Source organism: Mastigoproctus giganteus, chromosome 10 (genome assembly GCF_048544385.1).
Source record: "Mastigoproctus giganteus isolate SK-2022 chromosome 10, ASM4854438v1, whole genome shotgun sequence".
NCBI lineage: Eukaryota > Metazoa > Arthropoda > Arachnida > Uropygi > Thelyphonidae > Mastigoproctus > Mastigoproctus giganteus.
Genome location: NC_143584.1, coordinates 68,419,693 through 68,443,849, shown reverse-complemented (window position 1 = coordinate 68,443,849; position 24,157 = coordinate 68,419,693). Strand labels below are relative to the sequence as shown.

At 36.1% G+C, this 24,157-nt stretch overlaps 1 protein-coding gene across 3 annotated transcripts in view; it reads left to right on the top strand.

The window, feature by feature from the left end:
- The window catches only part of LOC150079071 (putative ATP-dependent RNA helicase DHX35), a 427,459-nt gene that overhangs the window by 273,394 nt on the left and 129,908 nt on the right, over positions 1 to 24,157 (top strand). For all 3 annotated transcript variants that reach the window (XM_090383587.1, XM_090383586.1, XM_090383585.1), the window contains exon 13: positions 5,812 to 5,907. In XM_090383587.1, the coding sequence (XP_090239713.1) occupies positions 5,812 to 5,907 (96 nt within the window). The remainder of the gene's footprint in view (positions 1 to 5,811; positions 5,908 to 24,157) is intronic.

Genomic DNA, 24,157 nt, shown 5'->3' with positions numbered 1-24,157 from the left:
CAACCACTCAGCTTCAGTGGCCTCTCTAACATCCTAGCTAAGGAAATAGGAAAGTAGTGCATCCTGTGTTCCAAAAATATTGTTAATATGATTGTCTTTGCTGATAATATTGATTTGAATTTCTTTGCAAAAGGGGAGAGAAGATTGGCCGTTACAACGGTTTTATGGCTTATTTAAAAAATGCTGTGCCAAATATTATTACTGTTCATTGTGTCATTCACCATCAGCATTTAGTTGCGAAAAAACTTTGTGATCAACTGCACAATTCTCTACAAACTGTTATTACTGCTATAAACAAAATTAAAGCACATTCTTTGAATGATCGTATATTTCGAAAGCTTTGTGATCAAAACAGTGAAGATTTTGAACGATTGCTACTTCACTCTGAGGTTCGGTGGCTGTCAAAAGGCAACTGTCTCAACAGATTTTACGAAATCTTTGATACTGTTGTCGAGTTTTTTGAAGATAGGAACAGTGACCTTAATAATGACCTCAAGAAAATGAAAACTGATATTGCTTATCTTGCAGATTTATTTACTAGATTCAACTCAATGAACTTACATTTACAAGGACAAGATGTAACTCTTATTAAGGCGAAAACTCAAATTTCAGCATTTATTTCAAAATTAAAGCTTTTTATGCGCAACGTGAATTGTATCAATTTCCAAATCTGTTGGAAATAGAGAAAAAAGAAAAAAATAGCTGATGAAACTCTACTGACTTTTTGTAATCATCTAGAAATATTGCACAGAGATATGCAGGAAAGATTCGAAGATCTCCTTAATTTGAAAATTCCAGATTGGGTTAAAAATCCTTTTTTAAATAATGACGATGGTGATTGTTTTGTAGAATTGATTGAGTTACAAAATGAAGTTGAACTGAAGCCAAAATTTCAAAATTCATATCAGGAATTTTGGTTACAAAAGAAAATCCCTGACCATTATCCTGCATTGTGGGGAATTGTAAAAAAATTACTTATTTCTTTTCCAACATCTTATCTAGTTGAAACCGGTTTCAGTGCTGTATCTCAATTGCTGACAAAACAGAGAAATTGTCTGGATGTTGTTAAACGTAGCGATTTACGACTTCTACTTACAGATATTAAACCCAATATTGATAAGCTAATAAATCTCCACCAAGCTCATCATCTAGAATTAATATGACATCATCTAGAATTAATAACATCACATTAAATATTAAAATATAATTAACTATTTCCATTAATATCATGGCTTATTTATGTAATTAACTTTAATTTTTATGACTTAATTTAAGTGACTTTATTTATGTAGTTGTAATTTTTTACGAAGAAGGAATAAAGTGCAGTAAATAGTTTTCTTTAAAATTCATACACATACATGCAGGGCTGCATTTACGTTTTTGGAGGCAAACAGACAAATATTCATTTCAGTTCATTTCAACTTGAAACCAACAATCAAGTTATGAACTTTAATGTTCTGTTGTTAATGACCAAGTAGTACTTCCTGTGTAAATAATTGCAAGGTAAATTTTGTACATGTAATAGCAAGGTATGGTTAAAAACAACGGTGTGATATATACAATTTTTCATGAGTTTGTTCAACATTATAACTGCTTAAAGCTTACTGAATGTACACATTAATTCCTTAATTGTGCACTTGCTCTTTTTCAGGCTATAACTATGTTAATTGTCAGCAAGAACTCTGTTGATCCAATTTAACTGATGCTGCATTTGTTCTCTCTCTCTCTCTCTCTCTCTCTCTCTCTCTCTCTCCATATTTAGGTAAACAGCACACAATGGCTTCGATGTTATGCACAACTCTGACAAGAGAAATGCAACTTTACAAAATGGAATATGCATTATGTACTATCTCTGATGCACTTACATGAAATTAGAGGTCACTTGTAGTAATGCTTTTTTTTGTTGTTGTAATTGAGTAACTGATTTGAAAGAGTACTACGTAGCTCTATAAGAAATGACAAAAACTGAGGTTACAGCTGTTATTAAATACTTTTTGAAAAAGAACTACAGTCTGACTAATATTCGCAAAGATATCTATCCCATTTACTGGATTTGGCCTCCAGTGACATTCATCTTACAATTTAAAATTACCTAGAGGTTACAATTACAATGACCTACAGTCCAATATGAAGTTCTCTACACAGTGCTGATGGGCTATTAGAACAGCTCATGGGGTTCTGTCAATGATATATAGGAACTTTGCTTTTGATTGAGGTGTTTAAGGGGGCATAAATTCAAATTAAGGAAAGTTGGTTGCAAGACAGATGTGTAGAGGTTTGCCTTCAGCCAGCAGGCAGTTAATTGCTGGAACAAACTTCTATCTGTTGATGTGGAAGTGGGTAGCTTGAATAAATTCAAGAAAGAGCTAGACAAATTATTGGAGGGGATTGACAGGCAATATGAGATTTTATTTATTTTTTCCTAGCTGTTGCTTTATAAACTTGCATTCCTTCATCATATGCCAAGTACTTCTACTAATAATAATAACTCTGGTATCCTTAACATGACTTTGTGCAGTATAGCCTGATTCCTTGCACTGTATGGCCAGTACCAATACTAACACGTGTAGAAATCAGATCATACTGCACAGCTCTGTTTGACTGGGTTTCCAGGTGTTTTCTCACTTTACGGTGGATTGTGTGGTGATACACACCATTGTGGTTGTGGTGCAATCTCACAATCATACATGGAAACAGACTATGTATGTGACATGCCATTAATTTATTTCTTAAAACACCCCTCCCCCCCCACCCTCATACATATATATATACCAGAATTTTTGCTAGTGATATCATTAGACTTTTTGATGTCTTATTGGCACAAATTATTTCTAGTTTTTGGTTTTTCTATGATAAAGCTCAGCCAGGTGCCCCATTTTGAGGCACCTGGCTGAGTTTTATCTATTGGATCTTACCAGTGAAAAATATGGTGGTCTGTTCACCATTCCCTTGCACATAAAGGAATTTTGCTTTGTGCCAGTTATCTGCACTATGATATAAGTATGGACAATTTTTCAAAAAAGTTATATTTTACCGTTCTGCTTTTTTTTTTTTTTTTTTTTTTTAATGCTTTAAAGTAAAGCCCAGATTCTAAGGGAAAGTATCATGTCTACAAATGCCTATTTTTTTAATGCATTTTTTTTTTTTTTTTTTTTGTTTAAAGTGCATTTATTCTATCATTTTGTCTACTTTTGAGTTTGTATATTGAATAGGAATAGGAAATTTATATGTATGCAAAATGAAGAGATTACATCTTTCATAAATAAACACATCATTGTTTTCTTATTAAATTGATATTTTAAGATATAGTGTGTTTTACTTGATCGATAAATTGGTAGAGCATATATTTCAGTTCCTTTTCTGAGTTTTTCAAAAGTAAAATTTGTTAACACTAAAAAATATACATGGGAAATAGAAAAGCTGTCATTATATTCTCCTTGTTTGCAATCAGAAAATACCACATAAACTTTTCACTTTCCACGCTTTTTTCTTTTTTACTGATATTCATATCATGTGAGTGATATACATCAGTGTGGGCTGCCTTGGTCATTTCTTTCTTTAGTCGAGCACCTTTCATTCAACAGTTTTTTGCTTCTGTTTTCATGAGAAATTACAAAACCCAAAAGTGAGTATTTCTTTAAAATGGAGACTAAATAATTTAGTTAATGTAATGGTTTAGTAGTGTGCATTAATATTAGTACTGGCTATATTATGCAAAAATGCCAGAAGCTTTCACTGCACTATTGCAAAAAAGTTTTCCACTTCCTGTATATACTGATCTAACAGGCTTCTGAATTTCCCCAAGCTGTTTACCACACCACGGAGGCAACTCCTTCCAGTAAATAGCCATTTTTCGTCTAATGGGAAACTTCTGACAATCTCTTCTGTAATTCTTTCCCCTTAGTTTGAATTTATGCACCCTGTTTCTGACATCACCAAATACCATAAAAATTTCATCTTCATTCTTTCATTTTACTATCCCCCTTTCCCCATCAGAGCTTATGAACCTCATTCAGATTCTTTCTAAGGTACCTAATTACCAAGTTCTGTAACTCACATATTCCAAGTATCTCCTTATATGGCACCCTTTAGCTGATCTTACTAGTCCATCTTTGGATCTTTTTTTTTAAAAACTTGTTTTTTAGGTGTGATTACCATACCTGGAAACACTATTCCAAGTGCAGTCTCAGAATTTCCTTATATGGTAGAATTATAACCACTCTATCTCTACAAGAATTTGTTTGACAAATCCATCAAGAGGATATTCTGGCTTTCCTTTCCACTTGTATGCTCTGCACAGAGTGCAAACAAGTAGCAAGGCAGGCAAGACTACAGGCCAGATAACAAATATTATATGCCTCAGAGCTTTTCAGCTCTCTTTAACTGGCCTCTACTGTTTGCTGAAGGCTCAGCTTTCTTTTGTAAAGTGCAAAAAAAAAAAAGTTGAATTCTAGTGAAAGTACTTTGATGACATTTTCAGACTTATAAACAAAATGCAACTGCAACTTAACAGATTGGTGAGGAGTCATACCTGTATTAACTTATTCCAGTAATTAACAAAAGAAAACTTTCCGCAATCCAGACTAAAGTACTTCCCGCAATTTGAATTTATAGCCTCTAGTTCTGGATTTATTTATAATGAGGAAAAATTTCATCTTAAACCATTTTCAACAATTTCCAAGAGTTTTTTAAAAGATTTTATTGTAGTGGGAATGGGATTACATATCCTATAACAATTTTGATTACTGATTATTATTTTTCTATGAATTTTTATATTATATTGGTTCTTTACTACCCCTTCCTCTGTAATCATTAAGATGTGTTTTGGTTCACTAGTGGATCTCATTTAGTGAAGTATGGCTTATTTTAATATTAGATAACTTTTCCAATAAAAGCATAATAATAATTCTATACATTGTATTTCTAATTAGATGTATTTAGAAATTTGGTTTTGCTTGAATTATAACATTATGCTTGCAAGTAAGAGAAAAAAAAAAAAAAAAAATATATATATATATATATATATATTGTGTTCTTACTGAAAACTATAAAAATGATATTTGGTAAAGTTTGCAGTAATAAGTCAATGTCAGGTGTGCAACATTAATGCTATTGTACATGGGGCAATTGGGCATTATACGTGCATGAAATTTTATTTTATGGTATCTATCTGTAGGGAATTAGGTGTATGAGGACCAAACTAACAAGTTAGTAAAAGCAAACTAGCTTTAGTCTGGAAGGCCTATATAAAATTATAATAATGGAAAAAAAATCGGAAATAAAAATGAAAATAACAATAAAAAATGATAATAAACAATGAAAATGAAAATAACATTCTTCCACTTGGTTATCAGTCTGCTACTTCTTCGGGGGCTTTGAGCAGACTGATAGCCAGACTAAAAGAATGTCTCATTCCTACCCATTTCTCTTGTCCCCATTCCAGTTTTGCCTGATTTTAATTTTTAGGTGATTGTATAGAAATTAGTAGAAATTAAATGAGAAGTGCTAATAAATGAGAAAAGATAATGTGTTAAATTTAAATTTTGTAAAAATAGTGTCAGAATCAGCAAACTGGGATAGGTGACACAAAGCCCTAATGGGTATGTATCAGATTAAATGAGAATAGGTTCTTACTTCCTTCTTGTACTGTGGTGGTCAGACTGAAAAAGAGATCAATTACTGCCTTCTGGTTGTTTTATGTGTGCTGACTAAATGATAGTGCGCAGCCAAGCTTTTTATTGATAGTGTGCAGCCGTGCTTATTTCACAATATTTTATTTTATTTATTTATTTATTTTTTATTTTTTTGTAGCACTGGATGATAGTGGGAACTTAACCAGACCGCTAGGAATAAGAATGGCCGAATTTCCTCTCAATCCAATGTTTGCTAAAATGCTTCTCATATCTGGTATTTATTGAATGATTGGTTTGAAAATAGTACTAATAGAAAATATTATTGAAAGTTGCAATGTGAATATATATATATATATATATATAACATATATAATGTGACCAGAAGTATTTAGGTATCCCTTCCACAAATATGTAAATGTGCCAGAAGTCTCCAACACGTGATTAGCTCATGGTTCCATCTGAAACAAGTAGCAATTCAACAGTTTTACACACAGCTGCTTGTCCCATTCTGCATCTTTTTGCAGTAATATAATTTTTCTGTGAATTTCCCTTCATGTGCTTATTTCATTAACAAATTGCTCATTAAATTGGCCTGATGTGATCAGTGCTATCCTGCATTCTTATTTTGCAGCTATGTTGAGAAATAAGAATGTGGGGCAATAGTATTGTTCTGTAATGTGTGACCTTTTCATTACTGATTATTTGTCTTGAATAGCGCAAAGCTAATTAACAGTGTCTTTCAGTAAGATGCCAAAAAAATACAACTTAAATTTCAGGAGACATATGCACAATATTTTCCATATATTATAAAATGTAGAAAGGTAAAATGTTTGCCTTGGGTACTTGAAGGTAGATACAATTTTTCAATTTCAAATAGTGGGAAACATTGTGTAATCAGATATTTGCAAAAAACAAGCTTACTGAAAATGTGCATATAAAGAAATGCAAAAATAGATGCAGCATTTTATAATGGTGATGTGTCATATGTGTGAAATGTTTATTTGCATCTTTTGGAATGTAGTCATCCTGTGAGTTGTGCTAATTATGCAGGTGCATTGCTTAGAAAAAAATTAGGTTAGCATTAGTATTTGTCATATGGTGCCTGAGGTACCTGGACCATAAAATAAATAAAATAATAAAATTAAAATAAATTAATAAATAAATAATAAAATGAAATGAAATTCCAGTGACCCTTTTGAGTCTCCCTAATCTGTCAGCCTCATCACTTGTGTAGGCAGCTTATTGGCTGAAAGAAAACTTCCTGCAATAGTCTAAACTTCTTCCCTCATAATTCAAATTTATGGCTCCTAATTCTGGAATCATATACAACAGTGTTATCCCACATCTACAAGTTGTTCACAAGGGTCATTGCTAACAGATTAGAAAGAATACTTGATGAGAATCAGCCGAAAGAGCAAGCTAGCTTTAGGACAGGATTCTCAACTATGGATCACCTTCACGTAATATCACAGCTAATGGAGAAAGCAAATGAATATAAAACACCATTATGCCTGGCATTTGTGGATTATGAAAAGGCATTTGACTCCATATAGCATAAGGCAATTTTCGGGCACTGGAAAGACAAGGCATAGATACCCCATATATTATGATTTTGAAGAAAATATATGAGAGTGCTACCTCCTTTATTAGAGTAGACAAAGACAGTAGGAAATTTAAAATCGAGAAAGGAGTTTGACAAGGAGACACAATATCTCCGAAGCTGTTTACTGCTGCCCTTGAGGAAGCTTTCAGTAGATTAGACTGGTTGCAGAAAGGAGTCAACGTGCATGGAGAGTACCTAAACCATTTACGATTTGCAGATGACATTGTGGTCATAAGCCACGATCCCAAAGAATTAGAGGAAAATCTTAATCAGTTATGCACAGTTAGTAAGGATTTTGGACTAAAGATGAATATGGCTAAAACAAAAGTAATGATGAACAAGTATGCCACAGAAAGGGAAATAATGATTGAAGGAGCAGTAATTGAAAAGGTGGAGTCATATACTTATCTGGGACAAGTTATTAGCTGTAATAATGATAAATGGCTGGAAGTCAAGAGAAGAATAAATTTTGGATGGATAGCATTCAGGAAATATAGTCACATACTGAAGAGCAATATCCCAGTTTGTCTGAAACATAAAATAATGAACCAATGTATACTCCCCACCATGACTTATGGAAGTGAAACTTGGGCACTCACCAAAAGAATGGAAGAGAAGCTGAGAACTACACAGCGAAGAATGGAACGAATTATATTGGGAATCAGACTGTTAGATAAGAAGAGAAACACATGGATTAGGCAGCAAACTCAAGTAAAGGACATTCTTATCAAAACTAAAGAACTAAAATGGTCTTGAGCAGGACACATAGCTCGAAGACATGATGACAGATGGACTAAGAAAATAACAGAATGGTACCCAAGAGGAGCTAGAAGAAAATCTGGAAGACAAAGGCTGAGATGGATAGATGAAATTCATGAGTTTTTGGGTAGTAAATGGATGTCCAGTGCTCAAAACAGAAAGAACTGGAAAGTTGCTGGAGAGGCCTTCATCCTGCAGTGGATTGAAAATGGCTGATGATGATGATGATGATACAACAGTGAAAATTTAATGCTCATTCATTTTATGGTTTTGAAAAACAAAAATAGCAGAGATTAATAGTGAAATTGTACAGACTAACAAAAAAAAAAAAAAAAAAAAGGTGCAATGATGATTCTGAAAAATAGGCCATTCTTGATTCCAAACAAATCTACAGACAGTAAAATACAGGAAATATCCAGTCCAATGTTTGAAAACATTTTGTACTGGCAAACAATGCTATTTGTGTATTTTATATAAAATGTATATTTTGTTAGTAAAATTTAATATATTGTGCAGTATGGACTTTAAAAACCTGTGTTTTCTGAAAAATCACTGGCTTTCTTCTTGTTTTTTTTATCAAGAACTGCATTTGTGAATGCAATTTTTTTTTTTTTTTTTTTTTGCCTCTTTTGCCCAAAAAACTCCTGTTTTTTCTTTGCTTAGAACTACCTTACCTGCCCCCCAGCTTTTCTGAAGTCAGCAACTGTGAGTATGTTTAGACACCACAATGGATCAGAACTTAAACTTTCAAAGAGGCAGTGATGACTGAAAAATGGACCATTTTTGATTCCAAATAGGAATCCATAGACAGAAAAAAGTCCAATCTAATGTTGGAAAAACATTCGAACATTAGACTGGATGAAAAAAAATGACCTTTTTTCATTTTTTCAATGAAAGGTCATCCAGATCCTGTCTTTTTTTATTGATACAACCCTCATGAACTCATGGAATGCATTGGATGAACCCTTAAGATAGTGTTTCATGCCTTAGTATGTCATGTGTAGAGAATTATATGAATAAGTTTGAATGGGCTGCACTAAAATCAGTCAGCCTCAACCATTCATAGGCAGAATAGCTTATGGATGGTTCCAAATAGGAATCCATAGAGAGAAAAAAAAAAAAATCAGGAAAATACCAGTCTAATGTTTGAAAACATTCAAACAGTAGACTGAATAAAAAAAAAAACAAAAAAAAAAAAAACAAGACTTTTTTTTTTTTTTTTTGCCCATGTTTCATGGATTTTTGAGGCTGTTTTGTGGTCACCAATGCAAAATGACATTGAAATGTTATTTGTGTTCATGGACTTCATAACAGAATCAGAAGGTCACAAATCTTGTTAGGGGATGTTTTTTCCCTAGTGAATGTGCTTCAGTATGGAGATGCCGAAGAGGACTTCCTGTTGCAATATATCATGTTGACCATTAAGTTTTGTGGAAGTGGTCTGGAGGTGTGGGACTGTTTTAGTTATTTTGTATTTGGTCCATTATTGGTAATATCTGCAACCCATGACGCCCATGACCTACTTGGACATTTTTTACAATTATGCTACTCACATTACTCACCCCTTACAACTATCCACTTGTTATAGTGAGGATAATGTGTATCTGGTTTGTGGACTGGCCAGTTCAGAGCATGGATCTGAACTATACTGGATGCATTGCATATGGGATTTTCTGAAGCACTGGATTAAGTTCGCCAAACCAGTTCTGGAAACTATTTTGCAGGAGGAATGGATGTAAATGAAAGCCAACACTTACCTATGCCCTGGAGGGTCAAGACTGTCCTATAGAGCAAATGGTGGCTCTGATGTCTGTTAGGTTTTGAATTAAAGCCCTTTTTAATTCAAAAAGTGTGCTTGAATATAGAATAGATGAAATTAGCATTAGTAGAGGCAGGTGATGCAAAGAAAGGAAGTTTATACAGCATCAGCCAAAAAAAAAAAAAAAAAAACCTTCCCATTTCACCCATCCATTCATTTCAAAAATTGTGTAGTTCTGCCTTAAATTTATTTAAGCTATCAACTTCCACAACGACAGATGGAAGTTTGTTCCAGCAATAAGTTACCCGCTGGCTTAAGGAGAAAATTTCCACACATTTATTCGACAACTGTCTTAGCTCACTTTCAGTTTATTCCCCCTCAGGTTTGTAATCTGAGCATGGGGAAGAATCCCATCAGCATTGAGCCTGTTCAATCCATTAAAAGCCTTATACACCTCAATCAGATTGCCTCACAAGTGCCTAGTCTCCAAATGCTGCAATTTGCCTTTCTTAAGTTCTTTATAAGAGCACCCCTTTGTTCTCCTCACCAGACTTGTTGCTCTTCTTTGAACTTTAGCATTAGCATTAGTAGAGGCATATGATGCAAGAAAGCAAGCTTATGCAACATCAGCCAAAAAAAAAAAAAAACCTTCCACTTCACCCCTCCGTTCGTTCGAAATACCTGTCCAGCTGAGCTTTAAATTTATTTAGGCTATCAACTTCCACAACAAGGGATGAAAGTCTGTTCCACCAACAAACTACCCGCTGGCTAAAGGCAAATTTCCGCACATCTGTCTTTCCTCAATTTGAATTTATGCCCTCTCAGGTGATTATTCTGAGCAAGAAGAAGAATTCCATCAGCATTGAGTATGCACAAACCATTCAATGCTTTATACACCTCAATCAGATCACCTCGCCAGTGCCTAGTCTCCAGACACTGCACCAAACTTAAGCCTTTCTTCGTAAGAGCAACCCTTTGTTCCATTCACTAATTTTGTTGCCCTTCTCTCTACTTGTTCCAGCAGCTCTACATCCTTCTTGAAATGAGGCCTCCAGACCTGTATACAGTACTCATGGTGTGGCCTTATACAAGGAAATAATCACCTCCTTATCCCTGCTAGAAAAATTCCTGTATATCATTGACAAGACACCATGAGCTACTCTTGCAGACCGTCTGCACTGATCAGAGTACGTCATATCTGCCTGCACAATTACCCCCAGGTCCTTTTCATTCTCTACCACTGTCAGTGTAGTACCACAGAGTTGATACGTTGCTCTGGGGTTGCTGTTTCCCATATGTAGTACTTTACGTTTGTCAATGTTAAACTTCATTTGCCACCTCTCAGCCCATCTGCTCAACCTTTCTAGATCCTGTTGCAGCAGCAAAGCATCAGTAGTGTCCTTAACCACCCTGCCAACCTTTGTATCATCTGCAAACTTGGACATTAAGCTTGATATACCATCATCAATATTATTTATAAATACAGAAAACAATAATGGACCCAACACTGAACCCTGAGGGACTCCACTAATAACATTAGTCCACAATGAGCAGTGTCCATTATCACTCTCTGTCTTCTCCCCCTCAACCAACCCTTTATCCATAGCAGCAATTTGCTTCCAATGCCACTCTGCTCCAATTTGCGCAGCAGTCTTCCATGTGCAACAGTATCAAAAGCCTTTCTAAGATCCAAGTATATAATATCAAAGTTATTCCTTGCATCCAACTCTTTTGTGACTGCATCATAGTATCCAATCAAATTGGTCAGGCAAGACTTCCCCTTAACAAAACCATGCTGTGTCCGAGCTATAACTGAAGTCTTGTCTAGATTATCCTGAAGTGCTTCTTTAACCAGTGCCTCCATTAATTTTCCTGGAACAGAAGTTAAACTCTCAGGTCTATAATTACTTGTCTTTGATCCTTCTTTGTGAATTGGGGTCACATTTGCACATCTCCAGTCTATGGGTACCTCCCCTGAGTCCAAGGAAGCTCTCATAATTATGGCTAAGGGTTTGCTTACTTCCTTTGCTGCCTCCTTTAATATAACTGGATAGATCCCATCCACCCTAGGTGCCTTTCTTTTGTTTATCTTCAACAATTTCTCCTCCTGTTCTAGCAAATCTACGTTCTTTGTAAAATGAGGCTTCCAGACCTGTATGAAGTACTCAAGGTGTAGCCTGACCACTGCCTTATATAAGGGATGATCACCTCCTTAACCCTGCTTAAAAAATTCTTGTATATCATTGACAAGATCTCATGACCTACTCTGGCACCTGTCTGCACTGCTCAGAAAACTTCATATCTGACTGCACAATTATCCCCCAGATCTTTTTCATTCTCCACTAGCTTGAGTGTAACATTTCTCTGGGGTTACTACCCAGAGAAATGTTACATCCATTTTCCCATATGCAGTACTTTGCATTTGTCAATGTTAAACTTCAGTTGCCTCTTCTCAGCCCATCTACCCAACTTTTCCAGATCCTGTTGCCAGTATACTGTCATTACTGTTATTAATAACCCTCTGAACCTTTGTATCACCTTCCAACTTTGATGTTAAGCTTGATATACCTTCATCAATATCATTGATAAATATACAAAACAACAATTGGCCCAACACCAAACTCTTGCATCATGTGCCCTTGCTAATGCTATACAGAACAACAGTGGACCCCACACCAAACCCTGTGCGAAACCACTAATAACATTACTCCACGAAGAGCAGTATCCATTGTTTACCACTCTGTCTTCTCCCATTCAACTATCCTTTTATCCATTGTAGCAACTTTCTCTTAATGCCATACTGCTCCAATTTGTATAGTAGTCTTCCAAGTGCCACGGTATCAAAAGCTTCCCTGAAATCCAAGTATATGATATCAAAATTATTTTTTGCATCCAGTTCCTTTGTGACCACATCCTAGTATCCAATCAAATTGGTGAGACAAGACTTCCCCTTAAACCCATGCTGTCTGAATTATTATACTATCTTGTCTTGATGATCCTGCAATGCTTGTTTAACCAGGGACTTCATTATTTTCCTTGGAACAGAAATCAAACTAATGGGTCTGTAATTACTTGTGTCAACCTTTGATCACCCTTTGTGAATTGGAGATACATTTGCACATCTCCAGTCTGTGGGGACTTCCCCTGAGCCCAAGATGCTCTTATAATTATGACTAAGGATTTGCTTACTTCCTTTGCCACCTCCTTTAATATAACTGGATAGATCCCATCCACCCCAGGTGCCTTTCTTATGTTCAACTTCAACAATTTCTCCACCACTTTGCTCCCAGTTATTACAAAATGATTTAACTCCCTGTTAAAGAGTTTGATGAACATGTAGCCCTCTCCTTGAATAACTCCTTACATGTGAATGTAGATGCAAAATACTCATTTTGTTTTCCAGCTATCTGAGAATGATCATCTACAAACCATTGATATAAAGTGAACCAATCTGATTTATCCCCTTCCTTTTAGAGTTGATATAAGTAAAGAAATATAATTATTTCTCTTCCAATTTTCTCTCTAACAGGGACCTAAATGATTTTGTTGTCACAAAATCATTTAGGTCCCTGTTAGAGTTTGATAAATTTTTGGCATCCACTTCCTTATAGAATTCTGCATGTGTGAATGTAGATGCATAATGCTCATTCAGTCAACAACCTGAACAGGATCATCAACAGTCAAACCATCAATATCTAATGGACCAGCAAAGACTTCTAGTGTTTACATAAGTCAAGGAGTCTTTGCATCCATTGCCAAAGATTTCTCATAATCTGCCTTCACTTGCCTGACCTCCTTTGTGACTTGATTACAGACTAGCGTATATACACCATAAGCTTCTGTGTCGCCTGATAATTTATATGCATCCAATGGATTTTTCCATTTTCCCATGAGTCTCATTGGTTCATCTGACATCCATTTGGGCCTAAACCTAAAACAGTATTTCTTAGTTGGAACAAAAAGCCTAGTAGCTTCCAAGGTTACTTCCTTGAATGCTTCCCAATTAGAATTTGCTGTTGGTAACATCACCTGTTGGTCAAACTGTATAAAACTTAAAAAATCTCTGAGACCACTGTAGTTACCTTTACGAAAACAAAAACCCTTCCCTTTACCACTGATGGTAGTTACATCTTTAAGTAAATCGGATATCAGTACACTGTGATTACAGCCACCTAGCAGTTCTTTATCTATAAATTCTTAATTCATGAATAATCACTGCTGATAATTAGATCAAGAGTGTTACTCCTTCTGGTTGCCTCTCTAACATGCTGCTGTAGAAAACAATCGTTCAATAAATCCACAAAAGCCATAAAAGTCTCAAAAAATGTGTGAAGTGTGAAATGTTTCTGGATCTTTCTAAAACAGGACATAATCTAGCCAAGCCTTTGTGTGTGCTAGGTGTCTAGAGTGTCAAGAAATTAGGTGCCAACTCAGCATTCTAATGGACGTCTATGAGAGCTTGAGGTGTAGGGTAAATTCCCTCGAAGAAATTAATATGGGGAGCCCATCAAGCTCTCAGCTGCCCATCTCAATGACAAAGCTCACTCCTGTGCATCAGGCAAAACAGATGCAATCTCCAAGGCAGAATGCGCTGGTCCCAAAGGAACTAGTTATTGTTGGTGACTCTATTGTCAAGGAGACGGGGAATATACTATGCAAGAAGGATAGATAGAACAGGACCAGAGTATGTCTGCCAGGGGCAAAAGTTGATGACGTTGTAGAGCAGATATCATCTTTTAAGGGCACAAAAGGTGATGTTGTTCTACACGTTGGAACTAAAGACATTAAGAGTTAGAGATCTGCAGATTTACTCAACAAGTACAGGTCAATGTTGAAAAATAGTCGCGAGTTAGAGTTGAATGTGAAAGTGTTTACATAAGTCAACATAAGTTTACATAAGTCTGCAATTCACCCCAGACACAATAGGAGGGAGTATATATGATGAGAACCTTGTCGATCAATTCAGCCCTGGACAGATTGTACAAGGCTCAAGGGGGTAGAATTTTTTTCAGCCTGGTCTGTGCTTGTTGACAGGAGAGACTGCTTCTACAGGGATGGGTTATGCTTAAATAGAAGGCGCCTCCGTAGCCAGGTGGGCAGGGGCAGCAGTGTGAAGCACACGTTTCTTGATTAGACCAGGGTTCGAGCCCATGACCACCAAATACGGAGGATGCGGAAAGGTCAGGGAATGACCACCACATATCCCCGGAGCAATATGGCCTTAGTTGCTAATGCTCCTAAAAACCAAATAACAACAACAGCTTAAATAGAAAGGATGCAAGAATATTTGCTGATGCTATGGAGGCAGTGTTAGGTGGGTCGGAAAACTGCTAGCTTGGGGGGATACACAGACTAAAAGGTTAACAGTGGCCGCAGGCAGATGCAAAAGTGATTCTTGCACTGCTTCTATTAGTATGAGCAGCAGCCTGGAAAGCAAGTAATGGAGATTTCCAGGACTGTTGGGAGTCATAGTAGAAGAAATAAATACATGGGCTGTGTTAGGGTAACTAAGAGTAGTTGTTTGTTATTTGGTTTTTAGCAACTAAGTCTACTAATTTGGTCATTAGCAACTAAGGCCATATTGCAACTAATTTGGCAACTAATAGCAATTAATTTGGTCATATAGCAACTAATTTGTCATTAGCATCTAAGGCCATATTGCTCGTGGAATATGTGGTGGTCATTCCTTGAGCTTTCCGCATCCTCCGTATTTGGTGGTGACGGGCTCGAACCCCGGTCAAATCAAGAAGCGTGTGCTACGCACTGCTGCTCTTTCCCACCTGGCTACGGAGGCGCCACACTAAGAGTAGGAACAGTTGTATACTTGCATGTACACCAGTGCTAGGAGTACAGTTAATAAATTTGATGAGTTTGAAGTGCTATTCAAGACATCACAGGCAGATATTGTTGGGATATTAGAGACATGGTGTCACACAGATATAAGCAGTGCAGAATTGGAATTTGGGGAGTACAATATGTACAGGAAGGATAGACAGGACAGGACAGGAAGGGACGAGGGGTTATGCTGTTAGTTAAGAAATACATAAAATCTAAGGAAGTGCATCCCATTGATGTTGGTGGACAGTCCAGTGTTGAGTATGTTTGGTGTGAAATAAGCACTGGGAAAGGAAAAATGAGAGTAGGTGTGTGTTCTAGGCCTAATGAATCTGATGATTATAATGAGCAATTGTGCAGAGAAATAGTGGGCCAGTAAATCAGATTGTCTTATAATGGGGAATTTTAACTTACCAGATATAGGCTGGAACTTGTGGATTGGTCACTCGCACACTAGCAAAACCTTTTGTGGATTTATTGGATGACTGTTTTCTATAGCTACATGTTCGAGAGGCAACCAGAGGGAGTGATTATTCATGCATTAAGAATTTGTACATAAAGGGACCACTGGGTGACAGTGATCACAATGTACTGATGTGGGAATTACTTAAAGATGTAACTACGACCAAGGCTAAAGGGAACGGCTTTTGCTTTCGTAAAGGTCACTACAGACAATTTTTAAATTCTGTACTGTGGGATCAACTGATGATGTTACCAATGTTGAGTTCTAAATGGGAAGCCTTCAGGGACTTAATTTTGGCAGCTACTAGGCTTTTCATTCCAATTAAGAAATATTGTTCAAGGTTTAGGCCTAAATGGATGTCAGATGAATTCATGAAGCTCGTGGCAGAGAAGAAAAATGTATGGGATGCATATAAAGTATCAGGTGACACAGAAGCCTATGGCAGGTATAAACTAGTCTGTAATCAAGTCACAAAGGAGGTTAGGCAGGCAATGGCAGATTACGAGAAATCTTTGGCAAACTTAGCCTTGCTAATGTGCGAGTGACCAACCCACACATTCCAGTCAATATCTGGGAGGTTAAAATCTCCCATTATAAGACTCTGATTTACTGGCCCACTCTGTTTCTCTGCTCAGTTGTTCATTAGCATTAGTAGAGGCATACAATGCAAGAAAGCAAGCTTATAAAGCATCAGCCAAAAAAAAAAAAAAAAAAACCTCCCATTTCATGCCTCCATTTGTTCCAAATGCCTGTCCAGCTCAGCCTTAAATTTATTTAGGCTGAGCTCGACTACCTGCTGGCTAAAGGCAAATTTCTGCATATCTATTCTACAACTATCTTTCCTCAATTTGAAACTGTGCCCCCTCAGGTTCTCAGTCTGAGCAAGAGCAATCCCATCAGCATTCAGCTTGCTCAACCTATTCAAGGCCTTATACACCTCAATCAGATCACTTCGTAGGTGCCTACTCTCCAGGAGCTGCAATTTGCAGAACTTAAGCCTTTCTTGGTAAGAGCACCCCTTGGTTTCTCTCACCAATCTTGCCTTTCTTTGTACTCGTTCTAGAAACTCTATAGCCTTCCTAAAATGAGGCCTCCAGACCTGTATGCATCACTCTAGGTGTGGCCTGGCCATTGCCTTGTATAATGGGATAATCACCTCCCTGTCCCTGCTAGCAAAATTCCTATATATCATTGACAAGACTCCATGACCTGCCCTGGCAGCCCGTCTGCACTGCTCAGCGAACTTCATATTTGACTGAACAATAATTCCGAGGTCTTTTTCACTTTCTACTTCCCTGAGTGTAGTACCACACAATTCGTATGTTTCTCTTTGGTTATTGCTACCTGTATGCAGTACTTTGCATATGTGTTCTTATATATTATATTCTGTATCTGACTATAGCGCTGTCACAAATCACCATAACGCTGTTTTACAGATTGCATTTTTGGCATATTTAACGAAATCGTTTCATTTGATAGAGTCGTTAGCTTGAAAATGAATAGCAAAACAGCATTAAAATGTTTCCCACACCAACTTGAGAAATTTTCCCACGCTCAGTGAAATTTTCTCACATGCTAATTTAATTGCAGTACAGCGACTTGTTACGTAGTTCGGAGATCAACATTTTAAAAAATTATCAAGTATATTGCTTGTAATATTGCCATTATATGCATATATCCGAAGTCTAGTCATCACTCAGTACAGTATTAGACATAGTGCATAACGGACAGTTTACTCGAACATTGTATCATAATTAATGCAACCAACGCAGTTACATTTCGAAGAGTTAATAATGGCAGATAAGAATGAAAAGGCAACAACGTCTGGATGCAGTACAAAGACCACAAACGTAAGAAAAAGACTGAATTTGAAAATTAAATTAGATGTTTTGAAGCAAATCGATTCCAGTCAACGACAAGTTGATGTGTGCCATAATTTAGGACTGGCAAGTTTAACTGTAAGAACAGTTATAAAAAATAAAGAATTAATTTTAGCAGCGGGGAAGACAGCTGTTCCACTGCAAGCAACTAGGGCTAGGCTGAGTATTAGGATTGAAATGGAGAGACTTTAACTAATTTTATTGAAGATAATATCCAATGCAGAATTCAGTTAAGTTAAATGTTATAAAAAAAAGAGAGAGAGAGAGAGATTAGCCTATATGATGATCTGAAGAAAACTCAACCTAAAAAAAAAAAAAAAGTTGAACCATTTAAAACTAGTAAGGGCTGGTTGAATAGATTTAAAATCCAGTGAGAAGCCGCAAGGAGCCAAAAGTGCAGATCAAGGAGCCAAAACTTTCAAAAAGAACTTGTTAAAATTATTGAAGAAGGGTATTATGTGTTATACTTCCCAACAAGTTTTTAACATAGATGAAACAGAACATTTTTTGGAAATGAATGCCTTAAAGAAGTTTCATATTGAAAGAAGAAGAAAAAAACATGCCATGTTTCAAATCTTTATTGTTGGATGGTAACGCTGTGTGGGATTTAAAATTAAAACCCCTTTTAGTTTACCAGGAAGAGGGCCAAAGTACAACCCAAAACCAACATATTTTTCATCCATAATTGATGCCGCCAACTCTGACTAATTATAACTTTATAAAAATAAATGAAATAAAATTACAAATAAAATACAATAAATAAGTGAAATTGACTGTAAAGTATAGATTAAAATCTTTAAACCCATACCACTATAAAACTGAAGCTTTCATGTTTTCAAATATTTTTCATGATTAAATTCATCAATTAAATCAAATCAATTAAAATCAATTCAGATCAATTAAATTCATGATTTTAATTGGAATTTTAAGTTTAATTTTGATACATAAGTAGTTACCACATAATTATAAAGGTATGTAATGCAGAATATTTTATATATATACATATTTTGACCAACATTTGTGCATCTTTTTCAGTACCGTTTATTATTGATTAGGAAATATCCTCTGGCACCGACTTCAACTCACAAATACATATGCCGACCGGGCTAGCCGAGTGGGTAAAGTACCTGCCCGGCAACCCAAAGGTCGCGGGTTCGATTCCCGCCTCGGGCTTGGATCAAAGTACTGCAAAAACCTTGGGAGGTGCAATATGGCCACAGAAGCCGATGCGCCAACAACTACCAAATCAAAAAAAAAAAAAAACAAATACATATGTTACCTTATGGGAATGCAATGCTCGCTTACCGTGGATTGACTTAGCGCTCTGTTTTTCCAGAATGAATTATCAGTGTTAAGTGGGAGTTACCTTACAGTAAACCCTCGATTTAACGGACGCCGAAACAATGGATTTCGGATTTAAGACCAGACAAATAATAATACAGTAATGTACATATTAATCTCAACCATGTTTTTTTTTTTTTTTTTTTTTTTAGGTTTTAAAAAACTTCAGTGTTATTATTAATTAAAAATTAATAATAATTACCTATTTCCATTATTGTTTTGATAATCACCTAATTTTATTTTTATAATAAAATTCAGGAAATTGTTTTTTATTCTTTTGAAAACGTGTTCAAATAGGTGATATAGAAGCCAGATTATAGATAACAGATAAGAGCAGGCAGTGACTTGCAAGCTGAACGTGACTCAGGACACTAAACTGCAGGTCTACCGACTCGCTTTGTTCCGGTCTCAGTCTGCCTCAAGCTACCATGTGGTCAGGTTGTATACAGAGTGTTTCTTTGATTTCTGAATTGTGTCTCTATTTATTAAATAATTTTGCAATCCTTACAATTTAAAATGGCATCAAGTGATTGAGGAGTTAAAAGAAAGCATGTGAACTTAAATGTGGCACAGAAATTAGAGCTAATTGAGAAATTAGAATAAGGCGTTTCAGTAGCAAGTGTTTGTGAAATTTACGTTTTAAAAAAACAAACTGTTTCTGATACCCATAAATCAAATGCCAAATTGCAACATATTGTACAACAATACTGTATTTTTTATACAATATATTTTATATTGTACAACAATACTGTATATTGTATTAAAGGGTTTTTTTTTACATTAAGAACAATAAAAAATGCCTCCCCCCCCAGGTTACATTTGATTTAACGGACTTTCTGCATTAACAGACACTTCTTCTTCTTCCTTATTTTTCCATTAAATCGAGTGTTTTCTGTACAGTGCTACGTATTACGCTATCAAGTTCGAGATATACATTAGATGTACGCTATTCTGTATCAATATATAACAATGGCGTCAAGTTTCGAATTACAAGTTTTACTGGTACTAAGTAATAACCCGCAAAAACTCTAACTAAATTCAAAATAAACTAAATATCGTAAGTAGTAATATAAAGCTACTTCTAGAAAATAAATTAATATGCCAATTAAAGTCAATAAAACAACAAAAATTTAAGAAAAACTTTTCTATTAGCTGGAGCTGTAAAAATACTTCGCCCGCATGAAGTATAAAACTTATATAAAAATATTTGCACTAAAAATTTAGTGGAAATATTTTTTTTCTGCATGTGAAAAGGCCCACTGAGTGGCAGTGATCAGTGTACTATTGGGGAATTTAATTAAGGACATAATTACTGTCAAGGGTAAAGGGAAAGGTTTTTCTTTTGTAAGAGCAACAGAGGTCTTGGACAGTTTTTTAATATTGTGCTGTGGGGCCATCTGATGATATTACCAACAGCAAATTCTAAATGAGATGTATTCAAGGAAGTAATCCAAGGAGCTACTGGGTTTTTCATACTAACAAAGAAATATTGTTCAAGGCTTAGACATAAATGGATGTCAGATGAACTGTTGAGCCACGTGGCAGAGAAGAAAAGTGCATGGGATGCATATAAATTATCAGGTGATACAGAAGCCTATAGTACATATAAATTAGTCAAGTCACAAAGGAGGTTAGGCAGATTATGAGAAGTCTCTAGCAAAGAATGTAAAGAAAAACAACAAAGACTTCTATGTTATTAACAGTAGTAGGAAGCAGTTGATTCATTCACATCTACAATCACATGAGGAATTAATTCTTTAGGGAAGGGGATGCCAGAAGTTCGAACGAGGAGCTAAATGGCTTTGTGATAACTGAAAGGAAAGTGGAGGAGAAATTGTTGAAGATAGACATAAAAAAGGCACCTGGGGGTGGATGGAATCTATCCAGTTATATTAAGGAAGGCAGCAAAAGAGGTAAGCAATCCCTTAGCCATAATTATGAAAGCAACCTTGGATGACAGCAGAGGTCCCTATGGTCTGGAGATGTGCAAATGTATCCCCAATATATGAAGGGAAACGAAAAGGCGACAGGAATAATTAGAGACCTGTTAGCTTAAAGTCTGTTCCAGGGAGAATAATGGTTAAAGAAGTAATGCAGATTCATCTGGACAGGCAAAATTATACTGCAGTCACAGTGTGGATTTGTTAAGGGCTGGTCTTGTCTAACCAATCTGATAGGTTACTATGATTCAATGACCAAGGAACTGATCCGAAAATAATTTTGGCATCATATACTTGGATTTCAGGAAGGCTTTTGATACTGTTGCACATAAAGGATTGCTGTATGAACTGGAGCAGTATGGCATTAAGGGCAAGTTACTGCTGTGGATAATGGGATGGTTAAGTGGAAGAAGACAGAGAGTGATTATCAGTGGGCACTACTCTTTGTGGACTAATGTTATTAATAGCATTCTCCAGGTTTCATTGTAATTTTCATTATTTATCAGTGATATTGATGGTGAGTATCAGGCTTAATGTCTGTTTGCAGATGGAACAGTGGTTGGCAGGGTGGTTAACAACAGTCGTCAGTGTGTGCTACTGCAAAAAGATTTAGGAAAATTTGGTCAGTGGGGTGAGAAATGGCAATTTAAGTTTAATTTTGACAAATGCAAGTTACTGCATATGGGTAAGTAACCTCAGAGTAACTTACTTATCAACTGTGTGGTACTACACTCAACTTAGTAAAGAATGAAAAAGACCAAGGAATAATTGATTAGTCAGACATGAAATTCTCTGGGTCTTGCAGACAGGACAGCTTATGAAATTTTGTCAATTATATACAGAAATGTTTCTATCAGAGATAAGGGGGTGATTATCCCTTTGTATAAGGTCATGGTTAGGCCGCATCTTGAGTACTGTATGCAGGTCTGGAGGCCTCACTTTAGGAAGGATGTAGAACTGTTAGAATGGGTGCAGAGAAGAGGAACCAGACTGCTGAAAGGAACAAAGGATGCCCTTACCTATAATTGCTTCAGTTCTGCAAATTGTAGCATCTCGAGACTAGGCACTTGTGGAGAGATCTGATCGAGGTGTTTAAATCCTTGAATGATTAAGTAAGTGGAACGTTAATGGCATTCTTCCACTTGATGAGACTACACACATGAGGGTGATAAATTCAAGTTGAGGAAGGATGCTTGCAGGATAGCTGTGTGTAAGTTCCCCTTCATCCAGCAGATGGCTGATTATTGGAACATGTTTCCATCTGTTGTTGTGGAAGTGGATGGGTTTAATAAATTCAAGGAAGAGTTAGACAAATTCTTGGAGGGTACAGATGTGTGAACTGTGTAGTGTTCTTTTTTTTTGCTTTGGGGGAAACAGACCCTGGATGGGGAACCTAGACCCATTATTGTTTATTTTTTATTTATTTATTTTTGGGGCAACCGAAAAAAAAAAAAAAAATGAACACAATAGCTAACAATCGATGTTACAGATTTATTTCAGCTAATGACTTTATTGCCTTTTTGCATTGCCCTTGTATATAATATTATGAAAAATAATATGAAAATATTATGAAGAGAAATTCAGGGCTCAACTAGACAACATTTTTGGAGTGTTATGGATGGATGAAACAGGAAAGTTTTTTTTTTTTTTCTGGCTGATGCTATTAGCATTAGTAGAGGAATATGATGCTTTCGTGCATCATATTCCTCTACTAATGCTAATATGATATTAATGATCAAAATTACTTTTCCACTGTGTAAAAAAAAAAAAAAAAAAAAAAAAAAAAAAATTTAAAAAAGGTCCTATCGTCTTGACAGGATTTAAATCCCTGTGGTTATTGTCATTTATAAAGTTAGCATGGAGAAAGAATAGTGTCTGCAGAGAATAAGCCAAAAAAGGCAGAGTAGCATTTATTTTCTCAAAAGAAATTGAGTTTCATATTAAAACCACATTCATTTAAAATGTGTTGGAAATCTTTTTAAAAAACCTAAACATATAAGTCCTCCAGTTTTAGTTAAAGTATTCCCTGACAAATCTAAGTGATCAGTACAAGGATACAGCTGTACATACATTTCAGTTGACTGATTTGGACCCACATGACTGGAGAATACAAGGACTCACATCCGTACTCTTCTCTCCTTATGTGGTCTTCTCAACCTTTGCTCTTGCGAAGAAAGGTTTAAGTTTTGCAAATTACAATGTCTGGAGACTAGGCACCGGCGAGGTGATCTGATAGAGGTGTATAAAGCCTTGAATGGTTTGAGCATGCTCAATGCCGATGGGATTCTTCCTCTTGCTCAGAATAATCACCTGAGAGGGTATAAATTCAAATTGAGGAAAGGAAAGACAGATATAGGATAGATGTGCGGAAATTTGCCTTTAGCCAGCAGGTAGTTGGTTGGTGGAACAGACTTCCGTCTCTTGTTGTGGAAGTTGATAGCCTAAATAAATTTAAGGCTCAGCTGGAAAGGTATTTCGAATGAATGGAGGGGTGAAATGGAAGTGGTTTTTTTTTTTGGCTGATGCTGCATAAGCTTGCTTTCTTGCATCATATGCCTCTACTAATGCTAATGCTAACATAAACAGACTACTTATTTATTTGTAAGGATATAATAATAAGTCAGAATGATTGATATTTTTCACTGTATTGAGGCATGTATACATGTAGTAGTAGTGGCATGTGATGCAAGAAAGCAAGTGTATGAGCTTATGCAGCATCAGCTAAAAAAAAAATCACACCATTCCCTCCAAATGCCTGTCCAGTTCCTCTTAAATTTATTTAACCTATCAACTTCCACAACGACAGATATGGCGCCTCCGTAGCCAGGTGGGAAGGAGCAGCAGTGCGTAGCACATGCTTCTTGATTAGACTGGGGTTCGAGCCCGTCACCACCAAATACGGAGGATGCGGAAAGGTCAGGGAATGATCACCGCATATCCTAGA